A 15,826-nucleotide genomic window follows, 5' to 3' on the forward strand; every position below is an offset into this window, starting at 1 on the left:
TGTGTAGATGGGGGAATCATGGGATGGATCTGGCTTTCGAGGTATGAGGACTCATTGCCAAGTTACTGGTTCTAGGGTCATCCTTTTGCCAGCTGTGTCTGCCTTGTTACTTTCCTTTTTTAACTCTTTATCCCCCTTTGGTGACCCTTGCAATGAATTACTGCCACCTTTTTTGAAAGTGTACTGCTTCTAAGAGCTTCAGATGCTTAAGCCATGCTTCACCTGTTCTGTGCAGTAATAGCTTTTTAAATTGCTTTTGAATTTCAAAAATTACATGACCTGAATTAGGTGAGTCCGTGTAGTAGATTATTTTGGAGGGTGGTCAGATATATAAGATAAAAATTTTAGCTCTGGCCTAGTGGAACTTATAGTTTAGTAGATGGCTACATAGATACTGGTTAGCATCATTCATTTTTACGTGGAGTAAGATGTAATTTATATAAAAATTCTTCCTATAAACTAAACATCCTAATACAATGTGTTGTAACCAGCTATTGGAATGCATATTACACTGCCGTGGGATCTCTTAGTCTATGTATAGGTGAAAAAACACTGAAATGTAAAATGGTACAGTTCTATCTTTCATGCAAGGAGGTTCTTCAGAGAGGATGCAGAAGTTTTTTAAGGATGGGCTTTACATGATCATGCAATGCATTCTGGTGGCACAGAGAAGCAGCAGAGAGGTTCAGAGGAGAAAGCAAGAGCAAAGAAAGCTGGTTTCAGCTCTTGGAGAGAATAACCTAAAATAGGGCCTCTCAAACTTTAATGTGCACGCACATCTTGGGGGGATCTTGCTAAGGTGCGGATCCTGGTTCAATTCCTGTGGCTTAGGACCTGAGACTGTGCATTTTAACAGATTCCCTAATGATGTTAGTGGTGCACGTTGAGTCGCAAGGACCTTGAGCAGAGGAATGTAGAACAACAGGAAGTACAAACTGCCCAGGGTGGAGCAAACCTGGCCGTATTGAAGAATCAGAGAAGGCAGTATGGCTGAAGAGTAGTGAGATGGGTGAAGGTGGTACAAAGGAGGTTAGATATGTAGGCGAATGCTAGATCATGCAAGGAGTTGTAACCTTATTCTAAGTACAAAGAGAAGCCACTGGTATATTTCAAAAGCAGAGTGATGTAATCCGTTTTACACTTGAAAAATATTTACTAGTTGTGGATTAGCATATCTATAGAGGTGTGCACGTGTGTGTGGGCGTGTATATGTTGTGGGGGGGGGCGTTTTGATAGGGAAAGGTGGAGCTGTTGGTCAGAGTAAACACTCAGAACACTTTGCGTCTCCTGAAATTATATTGGAAATAGAAGATGTAATTTTAATGGCAATAGACATGAAAATGGATGGATTCAAGACACAGTTTTGATATTGAATCAATATGGCTTGCTGTTGAATTCAAAGAGTGATGCCAGAGAATGATACATGTTGATAAAGTAAAATAAAAATTTAGAAATTAGGACAATAAAAATAAAATGAGTCGAGGCCTCAAAGAAAATAACAAAAATAGAGCAAAAAAGCCTAAATTGTTGCAAAGTTTGAGCTTAGTGTCTGAGTTTCTAAGTAGCCAAAACAAAGGTATTTGTGATAGTAGAGTTAGCTACACAACTCACGTTAATAGAAAAAGGAAGCATTTCAGTTATTCACAGTAAGCAATTTTCTTACAAAGTTGTAAAAAAAAAACTCACCTCCAATTTCTTCCCCCTCCCCCAAAGAAACAAAAAATTTACATAGATTTTATATGAGTTACTAAAAGATGCTAGGAGGTAGAGCTTTTGAAAGGAGAAAAGTTATGTTTTTATATAAAGTATACCTCCTTGGGTTCTGTCTGCCTCATGGAATACCTTTCCCTTGATACTGCTAAGTTAAGTTGGGCTTAAAATCTTTTACTACTTTAAAGAAGATACTCCTCACCCATGTTTAAAAGATTAATTGAGAAAATTGAGAGAGAGGAGGCTAGAAATAGATTAAACCAGGGATATAGATCCCCCACATAAATAGGTTAAATAGAAAAATTGTATCATAATCTCAATTGATGCAGAAAAAGCATTTGTTAAAATCCAGTCATTCGTGTTTATCAGCAAACTTGAAATAGAGGGCAACTTCTTAGTAAATACTTAGGTATGAAGTTGTGTATGGTTGCTTTATGCTGATAATTACAAAATATTGAGGAAAGAAGTCAAAGAAGATCTAAATAAATGAAGTCATACCATGCTCATGGATTAGATGACTCAAGAGTAAAGATATTAGTTTTCCCAAAATAGTTAATGAAATTCCCATAAGGCCCCAGCAAAGTTTTTTTTTTGTAGACACAGAAAAAGTTTTTCTAATAAATGGAAAAGCACAAATGTTAGAATAGCTAAAACAATCCTGTGAAAGGGAAATAAAGTGAGAGGAGTCACTCTGCACACTGCTGAGTTCTACTGTATAGCTATAATGTAATCAAGATGGTTTATTATTGATAAAGGGAAGATGCATAGATACAAAAAACAAAGTAAAGCATCAGAAATAGATCCACACAAATATGTGTAACTTTTTTTTTTGACAAAGATGCAAAATCATTTGAATGCAGAAAGGATAGCATTTTTAACAAATGGCACAGAAGCAATTGGATATCCATGGTCCGAGAAAAGAACCTTGACCCTTAATTCTCACACCTGGAAAGTTGAAAGAAAATACAAGCTACAGAGCAGGAGAAAATATTTTCAAATCACAAAGAACTAGTGTCTAGATTAGACAAATTGCTTTCAAAATTAAACAGTAAGTAAATAAATAATCCAATTAGTAAATGGCAAAACATATGAATAGACAATTCAGAGAAGGTATTCAAATAGTAAATAAATACATGAAATAATGTTAAAAATCATTAGCCATTAAAGATATGAAAATTAAAGCTAAGAGGAGATATAACTACAAACCCATCAGAAAAACTGAAAAAAAATAGCGACAACACCAAATACTGGGCAGGGATGCAAAAAAAAAAAAAAAAAAAAAAAGACTAGATAAATAAGTTTTTAGAAATTAGCCAGTTTCCTATAAAACTAACCATGTGATCACCATAAGGCTCAGCAGTTGCATTTGTGGGCATTTATCCCAGATAAATAAACTTACACTCACACAAGGAGCTATATACAAATGTTAATAGCAGCTTTTTTTTGATAATAGCCCCAAACTGGAAACAACCTAGATCTCCAACGGGTGAATGATTAAGCAGCCTGTAAAACATTCATACCATGGCATAGTACTACTCAGCAATAAAAATGAACCAACTACTGATACAGACAAAAACTTGGATGAATTTCCAGGAAATTGCACTGAGAGAAAGAGCGATTCTCCAAAGTTTATGCCCTGTGTTATTCCATTTATATAACATTCTTGAAAAGGCAAAATTATAATAATGGAAAACAGGTTAGTGGTTGCTTAGAGTCAGGGATGAGGGGAAGAAAGATGTGGCTATGAAGGGACAACATGAGGGATCTTTGTGGAGATGGAACTGTTTTGCATCTTGAACGTATCAATACCAATATCCTAGTAGTGATAGTTTATTATAGTTTTGTAAGATGTTAGCATGCTGGGAAACTTGATACAGACATGATTTCTCTCTGTATGTTAAGAATATTAAAAAAACCTGTAGGCAGACTCTGGAAATTTTCCATTGAGGATATGGGAAGACACAGAGAAATAATTTATACAATAGATTTAAGAGATGAAGATGATTGAAAAATATGGGTTTATTTTTAACTCTGTCTTGGGGGATGTACAATCCCTGGAGTGAAGTGTAAACTAGATTAAAATACTGAGTCTCTAAGGAATTAAAGAACATGATCCAGAGTGTAAATACAGTCCCCTTATTTCTTTTACACACAGACTCTGTTCCCTGGGGGAGAGGCTGAGCAAGCTCCTACCCTGTTTATAATCAAGTGAGCTTTACCATTAAGCTCACGTTCAATCTTCCGTTCTTATCAATAAACAATGCTGTTATTTATTTATTTATGCATGCTGCTTGAGAAGACATTCATGATCTGAAATTAATACTTGTAGTTCAGAAATGTTTCCAGGGCATATCTGAAATTAAGTTTGGGTAGCATCCTTCTAGAATCAAAGGAACCAAAAACCTTAGAATCTGAAACTGCCTTTCCAGGACCACAAGGGTAAATACCACAGATGAATTCTAAGGTTTCTGGACTAAGGAAGGTGAGTTTCTGAATTCTGTTGATATGAATGTCCTTGTTTTGAGATGGAAGCCCAGGGGTGTAAGATCGGCTACTTTCCTTCCCATTTCGGGCAGTCCTGAGATGTAAGTGAAACTGTTGAGAGGACGTGTTCAGTGGGGAGCAGAGGGTGTTTAGAGGTTAGGAGGCCCAGGAAGTGCAGTATCTCAGGCAGTAAATTCCCTCTTCCTGCACAGACTCCTGCTTTTCTACATTTATGGCTCTTACTCTGTGACATGGGGTAGGAAGTTAACCTCTCCTAGCCTTTGGTCCCTTTCGGGTTAGAGACAATCTTCTTGGTTCCCATGCCACCAGGTCTAGTCTGCATTAGAGGCCAGCCTAGAGACTAGGGTCTCTGCCTACAGTTTTACTGGTAAGGGGAGGGCTTAAGTGAATGAAGAAATGATGAGATGAGAGAAGGAAGATTCTGTTCTAGTCCATCCCTCTCATCCCTCGGTTTTTCCAGGCAGCACTGCCTCCCTTCGTATGCTAAGTGTCTGATGCTCTTTGCTTAGCTTATCAAGACTCATCCAGGCAAAGTCCATGTCACTTACTATCATGGTAATGGTAAAGGCAGATTCTGTGAGTCCAGGCGGGGCTAGTCTCAGACATGCCCAGTACATACATTCTCCTGTAGGATGAGACATCGTGAGAAGATCTGTTTTTCTCTAACGTAACCCTTTTCTCCCATGTCCACAGATTCTCTTAGAGAAGAATGGCTCCTGGAAACGATTCTTTCGTGACTGAATTTATTCTAGTGGAGTTAACAGACCATCGAGATCTCCAAGTTCCCTTGTTTATCCTGTTTCTAGTAATGTATATGGTCACTGTGTTGGGAAATTTGGGCTTGATAACTCTAATTGGGCTGAATTCACACCTACACACCCCCATGTACTTTTTCCTCTTTAACTTGTCCTTTATAGATCTTTGCTTTTCTTCAGTATTTACACCAAAAATGCTGATGAATTTCGTGTCAAAGAAGAATATTATTTCTTACATGGGGTGCATGACTCAGCTCTACTTTTTCTCTTTTTTGTCATTTCTGAATGCTACGTGTTGACATCAATGACCTATGATCGCTATGTGGCCATCTGTAAGCCACTGTTGTATAACATTACCATGTCCCGTGCAGTGTGTTCTAGGCTTGTTTTTGGTTCATACTCGATGGCGTTTTCTGGCAGTATGGCTCACACTGGATGCATGTTGAGACTGTCCTTCTGTGATGCAAATACCATCAACCACTACTTCTGTGACATCCTCCCTCTGCTCCAGCTCTCCTGCACCAGCACCTACATCAATGAGATGGTGGTTTTCATCGTGGTGGGCATCAACATCATTGTGCCCAGTCTCACCATCTTTGTCTCATATGGTCTCATCCTCTCCAGCATCTTTCGCATCAGCTCCACAGAAGGCAGGTCCAAAGCCTTCAGCACCTGCATTTCCCACATCATTGCTGTTTCTCTGTTCTTTGGATCAGGTTTATTTATGTATCTCAAACCATCTTCCGCTGAGTCAATGGATGAGGGAAAAATATCTTCTGTCTTTTATACTAATGTGGTTCCCATGATGAACCCCTTAATCTACAGTTTGAGGAACAAAGATGTTAAAATTGCTCTGAGAAAAACTCTGAGGAGAAGAAAGTTTTGACAAATCAGTCTCGGTGCAGGTAGTCATAGGAGATGAGATTCCCTTTGTTGCAGCCTTCTTGTCCTGTTTCTTTCTCACCATCGCGAAGGAAATTTGAGTCTCCTCTCAAGTTGTTTCTGATTTGTAGGTCTTCTTTCTTTCATCACCATTTTTACAATTTCCTTTCCCTCATGTTTCCTATTTAAAAAAAAAATAAGAAATAAACTTGTCTCTTTTCTCAAGTTATCTTATGGATTTTGTTTTTTTTTTTTTTTCAACTTGGAAAAAGATAAATGGTTCTGCTAGTGATCAGTAAAGGAACACTAGTGTGACTTTAAAGTCTTTTAAAAGTATAAAATAAATATCCAGTAAATCCACACTGATATAAGTAAGCGTTTGAAATAAAATATGATAAAAGGTGTAATTAGGAAACATTCTGGTCTTTAACAAGAGGACCATTTTTGTTATGCCCCGAAAAATCAACGCTTTCGCACTGACTTCGGAACAGCTGTGTCTTAGTACACAGGCTCCCATGGTTTACCTGTTTGATTCTCAGCTGTGACAACTTCAGTAGAATTGTGCTTTCTCTCATAACTCCTTTTGTTACATTTCATGTAATAGATAGAACAAAAAACTAAAAAATGACAATTCTGTACTGTGCATGCAAAACAACTGACTTGTTTCCTCTGACATATCCCTCCTTTCAAAAGAAGTCCAAATAGCTATATGGTACTTACATGCACTAACTAAAAAATCAGATTTCCTCTGTTAAAGTTTTGCCATTCTTAACTTTCAAAATCTGTATGTAAGTCTGTTTTTCTGACTAATCTTTTGCAAAATAATCTGAAAGAATGAAACCTAGTTTTAAAGAACATTTTTTTTCTGAAATTAAAACAGATTTCACTGGTATTTTAGGTCTTATCAAATAAGAGAATAAGGACCAGTTTTTTGGGGATGGGGGAAGTAATTTTTTTCACTTCAAAAAAAACTGAAGTATAGTCATTTTACCATGTTGTGTCAGTTGCTGGTGTACAGCATAGTGTTTCAGTCATATATATATATATACACACACACACACACATACTCCTTTTGATATTCTTTGTCATCATAGGTTACTACAGAATATTGACTATAGTTCCTCCTGCTATAGGAGAAGAGAAGAAACTTGCTGTTTATTTTATATATAATAGTTAGTATCTGCAAATCTCTAACTACTATTTTATCCCTTCCCACCCCTTGCCCCTGGTAACCTTAAGTTTATTTTCTATGTCTGTGAGTCTGTTTCTGTTTTGTAAGTAAGTTCACATATAAGTGATATCATATGGTATTCTTTTTCTTTCTGGTTTACTTCACTTAGAATGATGATCTCCAGGTCCATCCATGTTGCTGCAAATGGCATTATTTCACTCTTTTTTTATGGTTGAGTAGTGTTCCATTGTATAAATGTACCACAACTTCTTTATCCAGTCACCTGTCAATGATGGACATTTAGGTTGTTTCCGTATTTTTGCTATTGTAAATAGTGCCGCTATGAACACTGAAATTTCAAAATACCTTTTCGAATTGAAGTTCCCTTTGGATACATGCCCAGGAGTGGGATTGCTGTCTCATATGGTATGTCTGTTTTTAGTTTTTTGAGGATTCTCCAAACTGTTTTCCATAATGGCTGCACCAAACTGCATTCCCACGGACAGTGTCGGAGGATTCCCTTTTCTCCACACCCTCTCCAGCATTTATTGTTTGTTGACCTTTTAACAATGGCTGTGCTGACTAGTGTGAGATGATACCTCTTTTTAGTTTTGCTTTGCATTTCTTTGATAATTCTTTGATGTAGAGCATTTTTTTCATGTGCTTATTGGCCATTTGCATGTCTTCATTAGAGAATTGCTTATTTAGGTCTTCTGCCCATTTTTGGATTGGGTTGTTTGGTTTTTTCTCATTAAGTTGTATGAGCTGTTTGTATATTCTGGAAATTAAGCCCTTGTCAGCCGCATTGTTTGCAAATATTTTCTCCCATTCCATAGATTGTCTTTTCATTTTGTTTATGGTTTCCTTTGCTGTGCAACAGCTTATAAGTTTAATTAGGTCACATTTGTTTATTTTTGCTTTTATTTCTATTGCCTGGGTAGATTGCCTTAGGAACACATTGCTAAGATTTTTGTCGGATAATGTTTTGCCTGTGTTTTCTTCTAAGAGGTTTATAGTGTCTTGTCTTATGTTTAAGTTTTTAAGCCATTTTGAGTTTATTTTTGTATATGGTGTGAGGGAGTGTTCTAATTTCATTGATTTACATGTGGCTATCCAGTTTTCCCAGCACCACTTGTTGAAGAGACTGTTCTTTTTCTATTGTATATTCTTGCCTCCTTTGTTGAAGATTAATTGACTCTAAGTATGTGGGTTTATTTCTGGGCTCTCTGTTCTGTTCCATTGATCCATATGTCTGTTTTTGTGCCAATACTACGCTGTTTTGATTACTGTAGCTCTTTAGTATTGTCTGAAGTCTGGGAGGGTTATTCCTCAGCTTCGTTCTTTTTCTTCAGTATTGCTTTGGCAATTCTGAGTCTTGTGATTCCATGTAAATTTTAGGATGATGTGTTTTAGTTCTGTTAACAATGTCATGGGTAATTTCATACAGATAGCATTAAATCTGTAGATTGCTTTGAGTAGTATGGCCATTTTAACAATATTGATTCTTCCACCCAAGAGCATAGGATATCTTTCCATTTATTTAAATCATCTTTAATTTCTTTAATCATTGTTTTGTAGTTCTCCATGTATAAATCTTTCATCTCCTGGGTCAGGTTTGTTCCTAGGTTGATTGGTTTGTTTGTTTGTTATTTGATGTGATTTTAAAAGGGATTTTTTTTTTTTTTTACTTTCCTTTTCTCACATTTCATTGTTAGTGTAAAGAAATGCAACTGACTTCTGTATGTTAATCTTGTATCCTGCTACCTTGCCGAATTCTTTTATTAGCTCTAGTATTTTTTGTGTGGATTTTCTATATATAGTATCATGTTTTCTATATATAGTATCATGTCACTTGCATATAGCGATAATTTTACAGAATCTTTTGCATTTATGTTCATCAGTGATATTAGCCTGTAATTTTCTTTTTTGGTAGTGCCTTTGTCTAGTTTTGGTATCAGAGTGATGGTGGCTTCATATAATGAGTTTGGGAGTGTTCCCTCCTCTTCAGTCTTTTGAAAGAGTTTGGGAAGGATTGGTATGAGTTCTTCTTTGTATGTTTGGTAGAATTCTTCAGTGAAGCCATCTGTTCCTGGACTCTTGTTTGCAGGGAGATGTTTTATTGCTGATTCTATTTCATTTCTAGTGATCAGTCTGTTCAAATATTTCTTGATTAAGTTTTGATGGACTGTATATTTCTAGAAACTTGTCCATTTCTTCTAGGTTGTGCAATTTGTTGCCATATAGTTGTTCATAGTATTCTCTTATTATTGTTATTATTATTTTTGTATTTCTCTGGTGCTGATTGTAATTTCTCCACTTCCTGTTCTTATTTAATTTTTGTCCTCTCTTTTTTCTTCTTGGTGAGTAACCTCACCAAGAAGGACCAGTTTTAACCCACTCTTTGGGCCACCTCAAATACTAATAAAAATGCAACAGTATGAACGCACTCTGCATTGTCTACAGACATTCCCAAATAACAGATATTGTTTGTCTACTGAGATATTCTTTTCTTTTGACATGGAAAACTTTTATAAAAACAGACAATCATTAAAAGAAAAGCAAAATGAAAAATCCAACCAAAATCAACACTTTCATATAAATAGAACTAGCTGAGTGAAAATCAAGAATATTGAGTCAGTGGATGCATGGGATATGAGTTGTCATTTAAAAGCCTTAAGTCAAGGATTTAGCAATGCTGAACATTTAAAAAGCAAACAAGCAAGCTGACAACCCAGCTATGCTAATTTCAAAATACTTAAATATTGAGTGGAGATTAGAAAAACAGTAAAGTAGTAAATGTTATTATAGTTATCTGAGAATATGTTTAAATTGTCTCTTGATACATCATATTAAGGATTTCTGAGTGGTTGTATTTTTCCTGTTATCTCAAAAGAAAAGTAACCTAACATCCTACTCTAAAAAAGACACTGTCAAAATTTAGTTTATTCATCAAATATTTCTCTCAAAATTATCATTGCTCTTTGGGCTGCAGTTTGAGGTCTTTGTACTTTTGAAATACATTTTGGAATACTGTATGGAAGTCAACAGAACAGGAGTGCAGGTCTAAGTTTTAAAAATATCAAATAACTTTAGCTTTTATCCTATCCAGAGAAATCTTGTGAGCCCCATAATATTTCTAGAGACTCCCAGGAAGTCATAGAAAGTCTTTCTTTTCTCCTTATTTTGTTTTCTATTCCTTCTTTTTAACTTCAGTTTTAACAATTAGTAGTTTATCTCCTTGAGATGCTGTCCTCTCTCTCTTTCTACCTGGTTCCCGATGAATGTGGCCAGAGCCATTGGTCTTCATCCCCAAAACCACGGTTAATGTGTGGTCATTGTGTATTATAAGTTTTAATCAAAGATTTATGGACAGTGGAGGATAATTACAGTATTCTACAGATCAGGATACAAATTCAGAATAAAATGTGGTTTCTAAATCTCATTGACATTCCCTTGAGGGGCCTCATTTATTGACTGTGTCTCTTTGGATTGTGAACTAATGAGACATTCCTGGGAAATTTTTCCTCCCTTGCCCTGTTCTCTGAATTATAAGACCCTGAAAATATTTCATTTCATAGTCTTTTTCTTTGTAGAAAAATTTAGCTTTCAAAACAAATGTTTTCTCATATGTTTACTAAAATAAAAATAAAATGAAGTCGGCAGAAAGTATACTAGAAAGAATGGTAGACTTGAAATCAGGAGGCTAATAATCTATTCTAGATACTTCCGTAAAGAAGCTGTGTGACTAAATCATTAATCTCTCTGAGATCCACTATTCTATCCATATAATATATATTGACAATCTAATGTGCTACTTTGAATGTAGAAAGGTGAATATGAAATCTCTGAGGTAAATATGAAAGAATCCATGGTGTTTACAGCTGCAAAGTGGGGTATATTTCAGAGTGTTTATGGAATCTCCTATAATTGTGAAACACAGGCATTTGAAGGAGTCATTCCTGACCACTGTAGAGAGAGAGAAAAGAGTAGGGACAGATCATCTGAGTCATGCTTCTAATGGCACATTACCTGTAGCATTTAAGAAACTCCCCAGTGTGCAAGGTGTTACTTTATTCATTATTAAAAGTCAATGACTTTTAAAGTTTGATCATGCCGAGTGTTGGCAAAGATTTGAAGCAGTCAGAACTCTCATACAGTACTGTGGGGAATGTGCAATGGAAAATCACTGTGGAAGATATTTTGATAGTTTTTAAAATAAATATATGGCCAAGCTATTTCACTGTTAGGTATTTATGCAGGAAAAATGAAAGCATATGCCCCTACATATACTTGTACACAAATGTTCATAACAACTTCATTTTTAATAGTCAAATATTTGAAATTTCCAAAATGTTCATCAACTGATCAATGAATACATACATAATTGTGGTGTATCTGTACAATAATACTCAGCAGTAGAAAGGAATAGACTATTGATATACAAAACAACTTGAATGAATCTCAGAATTATTAAACTGAGTGAAAGAAGTCAGAGAGAAAAGAGTGCATGCTGTATGATTTCATGTATAAACAATTCTAGAAAATGCAAACTTACCTGTAGTGTCAGAAGATCAGTGGTTGCCTGAGTTACAGAGACATGCAGGGATGGGAGAGAGGTCTTATAAAGGGGCATCAAGAAACTTTTCGGGGACAGTAACTATGTCCATTCTCTTCATTGTGGTAATAGTTTCAAGAATGTATACCCTATGTGAAAGCATGTCTAATTGTGTGCTTCAAACATTAGGATTTCAAGAAAAGACCCTCTGGATGAATTAGGAGTTTGGGATTAACAAATCTGCACTACTATAAATAAAACAGATAAGCAGCAAGGACCTACTAAAAAGCACAGGGAACTATATTCAATATTTTGTAATAAAAGAATCTGAAAAAGAGAAAAAGAAGACCCTCTGGCTAAGGTCACTATAAGATGTAGTTAGCTAATGACTGAATGGAGATGTCCTTAAATTCCTTGAACCATGAAGTCTCCAAGTCTTTGTAAGGAGCCCTGTTTGTACTGGGTATGTTTTCAGTGTTCCAGCTTTCACTTCCCTATGTGCACAGAACTGCAAGATCAGCAGAGTGAGAAACTAGGACATCTCAGGTCTGTCTTGGGCTTGGAAACAGTTCTGCATATGTGTGTGGTCTTCCATATTCCCAGGAATATATCAGAGATTTTCAAAGGCCCCTATGTATCTCTCATTCCACAGTTTTTTTTTTTTTTTTTTTTTTTTAAGATTTTGCTCAACTTCTTGTTTGCCCCAACTCTTGCCACCATGTCAGGCAGCTGCAGTGTTGGCAAATTGCTGCTGATTTTGGCCACTGCCCTGGGAAATGCTGTTCCCAGTGAGAAAGCTCTGAGTCACGTCAACTAAACATGAACCCTGCAAGTAGGGGTTTCCAGTTAGCTGCCAGATGGGTCAAGTAATGACAGTTTTCTGCCAATGAGCTTTTTAGGGACTTCCAAACCCATTCTGCCCCTCTGGTAGTCGTGAGGCCGCTGATTTTCATGGCTACCATGATTACAAGGTTGTTGATTTTCAAAGCTCTACGTAAAGCTGGTGAGAGAGGGATAGGAATGGAGCAAGTTAGTGCCACAGAATTCTGTGTTCTTACTGAGATATAAATTTTTATAAATACACCTCAGATTGTTTCAAGACCTGGTTTCATTTCCAGAGTTCTGAAGAAAAATGATTTTTGACAATTTTTACCATTGTTCTCATTAGTTTTATGCAGGAGTAGATTTTTGGAGGTCCTTGCTCTGTCATTCTGGAAGTTCTTTAGTGATTATAAGATACATGAAGGATCAGAATATAAAGAACAGTAGGTAAATTATTTGGAAATACAACCAATGTTATCTTAGAGATACTATGTCTGTGTGTATATGTTAGTGGCAGTGACCACGCACAGCAGAGGATTGTGTGTTTTCTGTTAATTTTTTGCCTTATAACAAAACATCTCAGAATTTAGTGTTTTAAAACGATAACAATCATTTAGTTCATCACAAATCTGCATTTTGTGCCAGGTGTGGTGAGGAAGGCTCAGCCCTTCTTCACTTGGGGTAGGCTGAGTGAGATTAGATGGCTCAGTCACGTAGCTGGTAAGTCTGCACTCACTGTGGTCTGGGAACTTAGCTGCTGAGTTCCCAAGACTTCAGTACCTCTTCTTGTGGCTGTTTGCCCTTCCCCAGTGCATGGTGACTGCTTCCAAGAGCAAGTGGCTTAGAGAACCAGGAGGAGGCTGCATTGCCTTTAATGATCTCACATCAGATGTCACATAGCAGCTTCCACATTTAGCAGGGAATGTATGGACTGCCACCTCTTGATGGGACGGTGTCATAGTTTCTTTTTGGAAGTACATTTGAAATGGGAGATATTGTTGTGGTCATCTTTGGAAAATACAGTCTGCTCCAATATCGTAGAATTTAGTAAACTTTTTGAGAGAGTGTGTGTGTGTTTGTGTGTAATGGAGAGTAATCTGAGTTCAGGGTCCCTATTAAAAGTTTGGGGAATCCTTATATCAAAGAGAACCTCCTTGATTAAAAACTAGTAAAGCTGGTTCTTGAACACTGACTCCAAAGCTTATATATTTGTATAACATTCTGGGCAAATATCTCATAATAGCTTCTCTAAAATCTGTGTTCTCCTGGCTTTAATGTTTTAAGACGTTTATCCTAATTTATATAGCAGACATTATGTTAGTAATAATTAAAGTGGGAGGTGGAGAAACCTGACAATGAAAATTCTAAGTAATAGAATATTTTGAAAGAAATACTATTTCATTAAATTCTAGCATTGCCAGTGGGGACGGGGGACAAAACTATATGATTTACAGATTTTCACATTATTTAAACAATAGCCAGAAATCCTAAGAAACCTGCATATTCATTATTTGAATGCCATTGCTACTGTGGAAGTCCTTCATTCTGTGAGAATATTTAGTCTACCTGATTACACGCATCATGATTTCATTTTACACTGTACCTTCAGGGATACTGATGAACCTCTCCCTCAGAAGCTCCCTGCTATAGGATGACCAGTAGTAAGAATGCTAAGTTACTCACTCTTGTAGTGTGTCCTTCCCTGCAAACTATCATGTCCAAATAATGTTTTTGTTTCCTGTCCATTTGACATATTTGCCATCAAGAAAATATCAGTTTGTTACCTCTTTGCATTGGAGGGAAAATAATAGTCTTAGGTCGCCGTCTGCCTCTTGTCAAGTGTTGTTTTCATTTTAATCAGTACTAATTAATTCTCTAGTCCTTTTCCCTTTAAATTTCAGGTGAACTTGTAATAGTGTAAATACTCCAAATCTAAATTTAAAAATGACCCAAAGGTCAACATATCTGAAAGGAGAAAACCACTGAGATTAACACTTTTTTTTCTTCTTCCCCTACTGGATAAAAAACAAATTTTCTGACTTGATAACTTTACTGTGATCTGTCTTGTTCTATTTCCAGGTCTTGAATACTGGGCTGAACAGATATTTTACTGAGTTAACCTTTGTTTGGAACATATAAAAGGTAGAAAGCACCTGTGTTCTTAAAGTTCTTATCATCTAGTCGTGCACATGAAACATGCAAGAGCAAAGTAAGGCAGGATTTCTATTAGTGCCATTATGAAGGCCTATAATAAACCAATGAGATGGAAAACCCAGGCTGCCAGAGACAGACGTGAAGATACAAGAGCAGAGTTCAAGACGGTAAAAGATTCTTTCTAGATAGGCAGATATAAAAGTGTCAAGGCCAAAGTTGAGAAGGAAGGAATAATATAAGACTAGAATTGCATAGCTACATTCGTCTTCCATTATTTATCCTATAATTTCAAGGAAGCAGCCATTTGACAAGGTAGATAAGTGCTTTAGGACAGGACCAAAGCTTGTTTTAGCACTGTGTCCCATTTTGTATTTGGCTCTTCACATATTCTATCTGTGCTTAAAGTCTCCTCTCATGGGAATGACGGGTTTGCCTGGGCTACTTCTGGCCTTCTTATAGATGTATCAGTAACGCTGAGATACTGGAACAAGGGAGATAGCTCTGAATTTTAGATGAATGCTGCGTCTTCACTGCGTTTCTTTCTATTTCCAATCATTTTCCCCTTCCAAGAATGCCAGGTTCAGACCCTGTATTTATTACAGGACTAGGTACTATTCAAAGGTCAAGGAGTCCTTATCTCGAAGAGAACCGCCCTTGGTTAAAAGTCTAAAATAACCTTGAGACTTCTAATGTAATTGGGAGTTCATAAATGACAGGGACTAGATTTGATTCTCTCTAAAATATTATTGTGCAATTGAAGTATGTCATCTCTGGAGCCATACAGAGTTAATTGAGTCGGAATCCTGGCTTCAACTCTCACTGGTTGCATGGCTTTAGGAAAGTTATTTTACCTCACTTAGTTCCTTCATCTGTACAATTTAAGTGAATGGCATTCTCTTAAAATATAGTTCTAGGGAGGAATAATTAAGATAAAGCAACTGTCATAGTGCCTTGCACATACGTGCTTCAAAAATGATTACAGTTACTATTCCAGTTCTAACAGTCTTTCCATTTTTCCCCAATTTTCTCCTTAATTTTTCTCCCTTAAAACACTTCTAATATGATTCTGTAAAATGCCTCTCCATCGCCAATGTCATCATCAAAGTTAATGTTTTCTCTCGCGTCTAAGATGTTATAATAGTCTATTAACTGGTCATTCCAGAACCTGTCTCTTTTTTCCTCTCTCTTCTTATTTACCCCATGTTTTAGAAGTGAAAAATGTGGCTTCTCAGGATAAAGGTGTTCATACAGGAGAAGAAAAGGAGAAACAAA

General features: G+C 36.4%; 1 protein-coding gene across 1 annotated transcript; it reads left to right on the forward strand.

The window, feature by feature from the left end:
• The first annotated feature begins 4,924 nt into the window (after positions 1-4,924).
• On the forward strand, positions 4,925-6,020 carry LOC105078627 (olfactory receptor 8B3-like). Its single transcript, XM_010967202.3, is given in 2 exon segments — positions 4,925-5,234; positions 5,237-6,020. Coding segments are annotated over 2 exon segments (930 nt in total). The 3' UTR covers positions 5,857-6,020.
• Positions 6,021-15,826: the final 9,806 nt, after the last annotated feature.

The sequence above is a fragment of the Camelus bactrianus genome, chromosome 33 (assembly GCF_048773025.1).
Source record: "Camelus bactrianus isolate YW-2024 breed Bactrian camel chromosome 33, ASM4877302v1, whole genome shotgun sequence".
NCBI classification, from domain to species: domain Eukaryota; kingdom Metazoa; phylum Chordata; class Mammalia; order Artiodactyla; family Camelidae; genus Camelus; species Camelus bactrianus.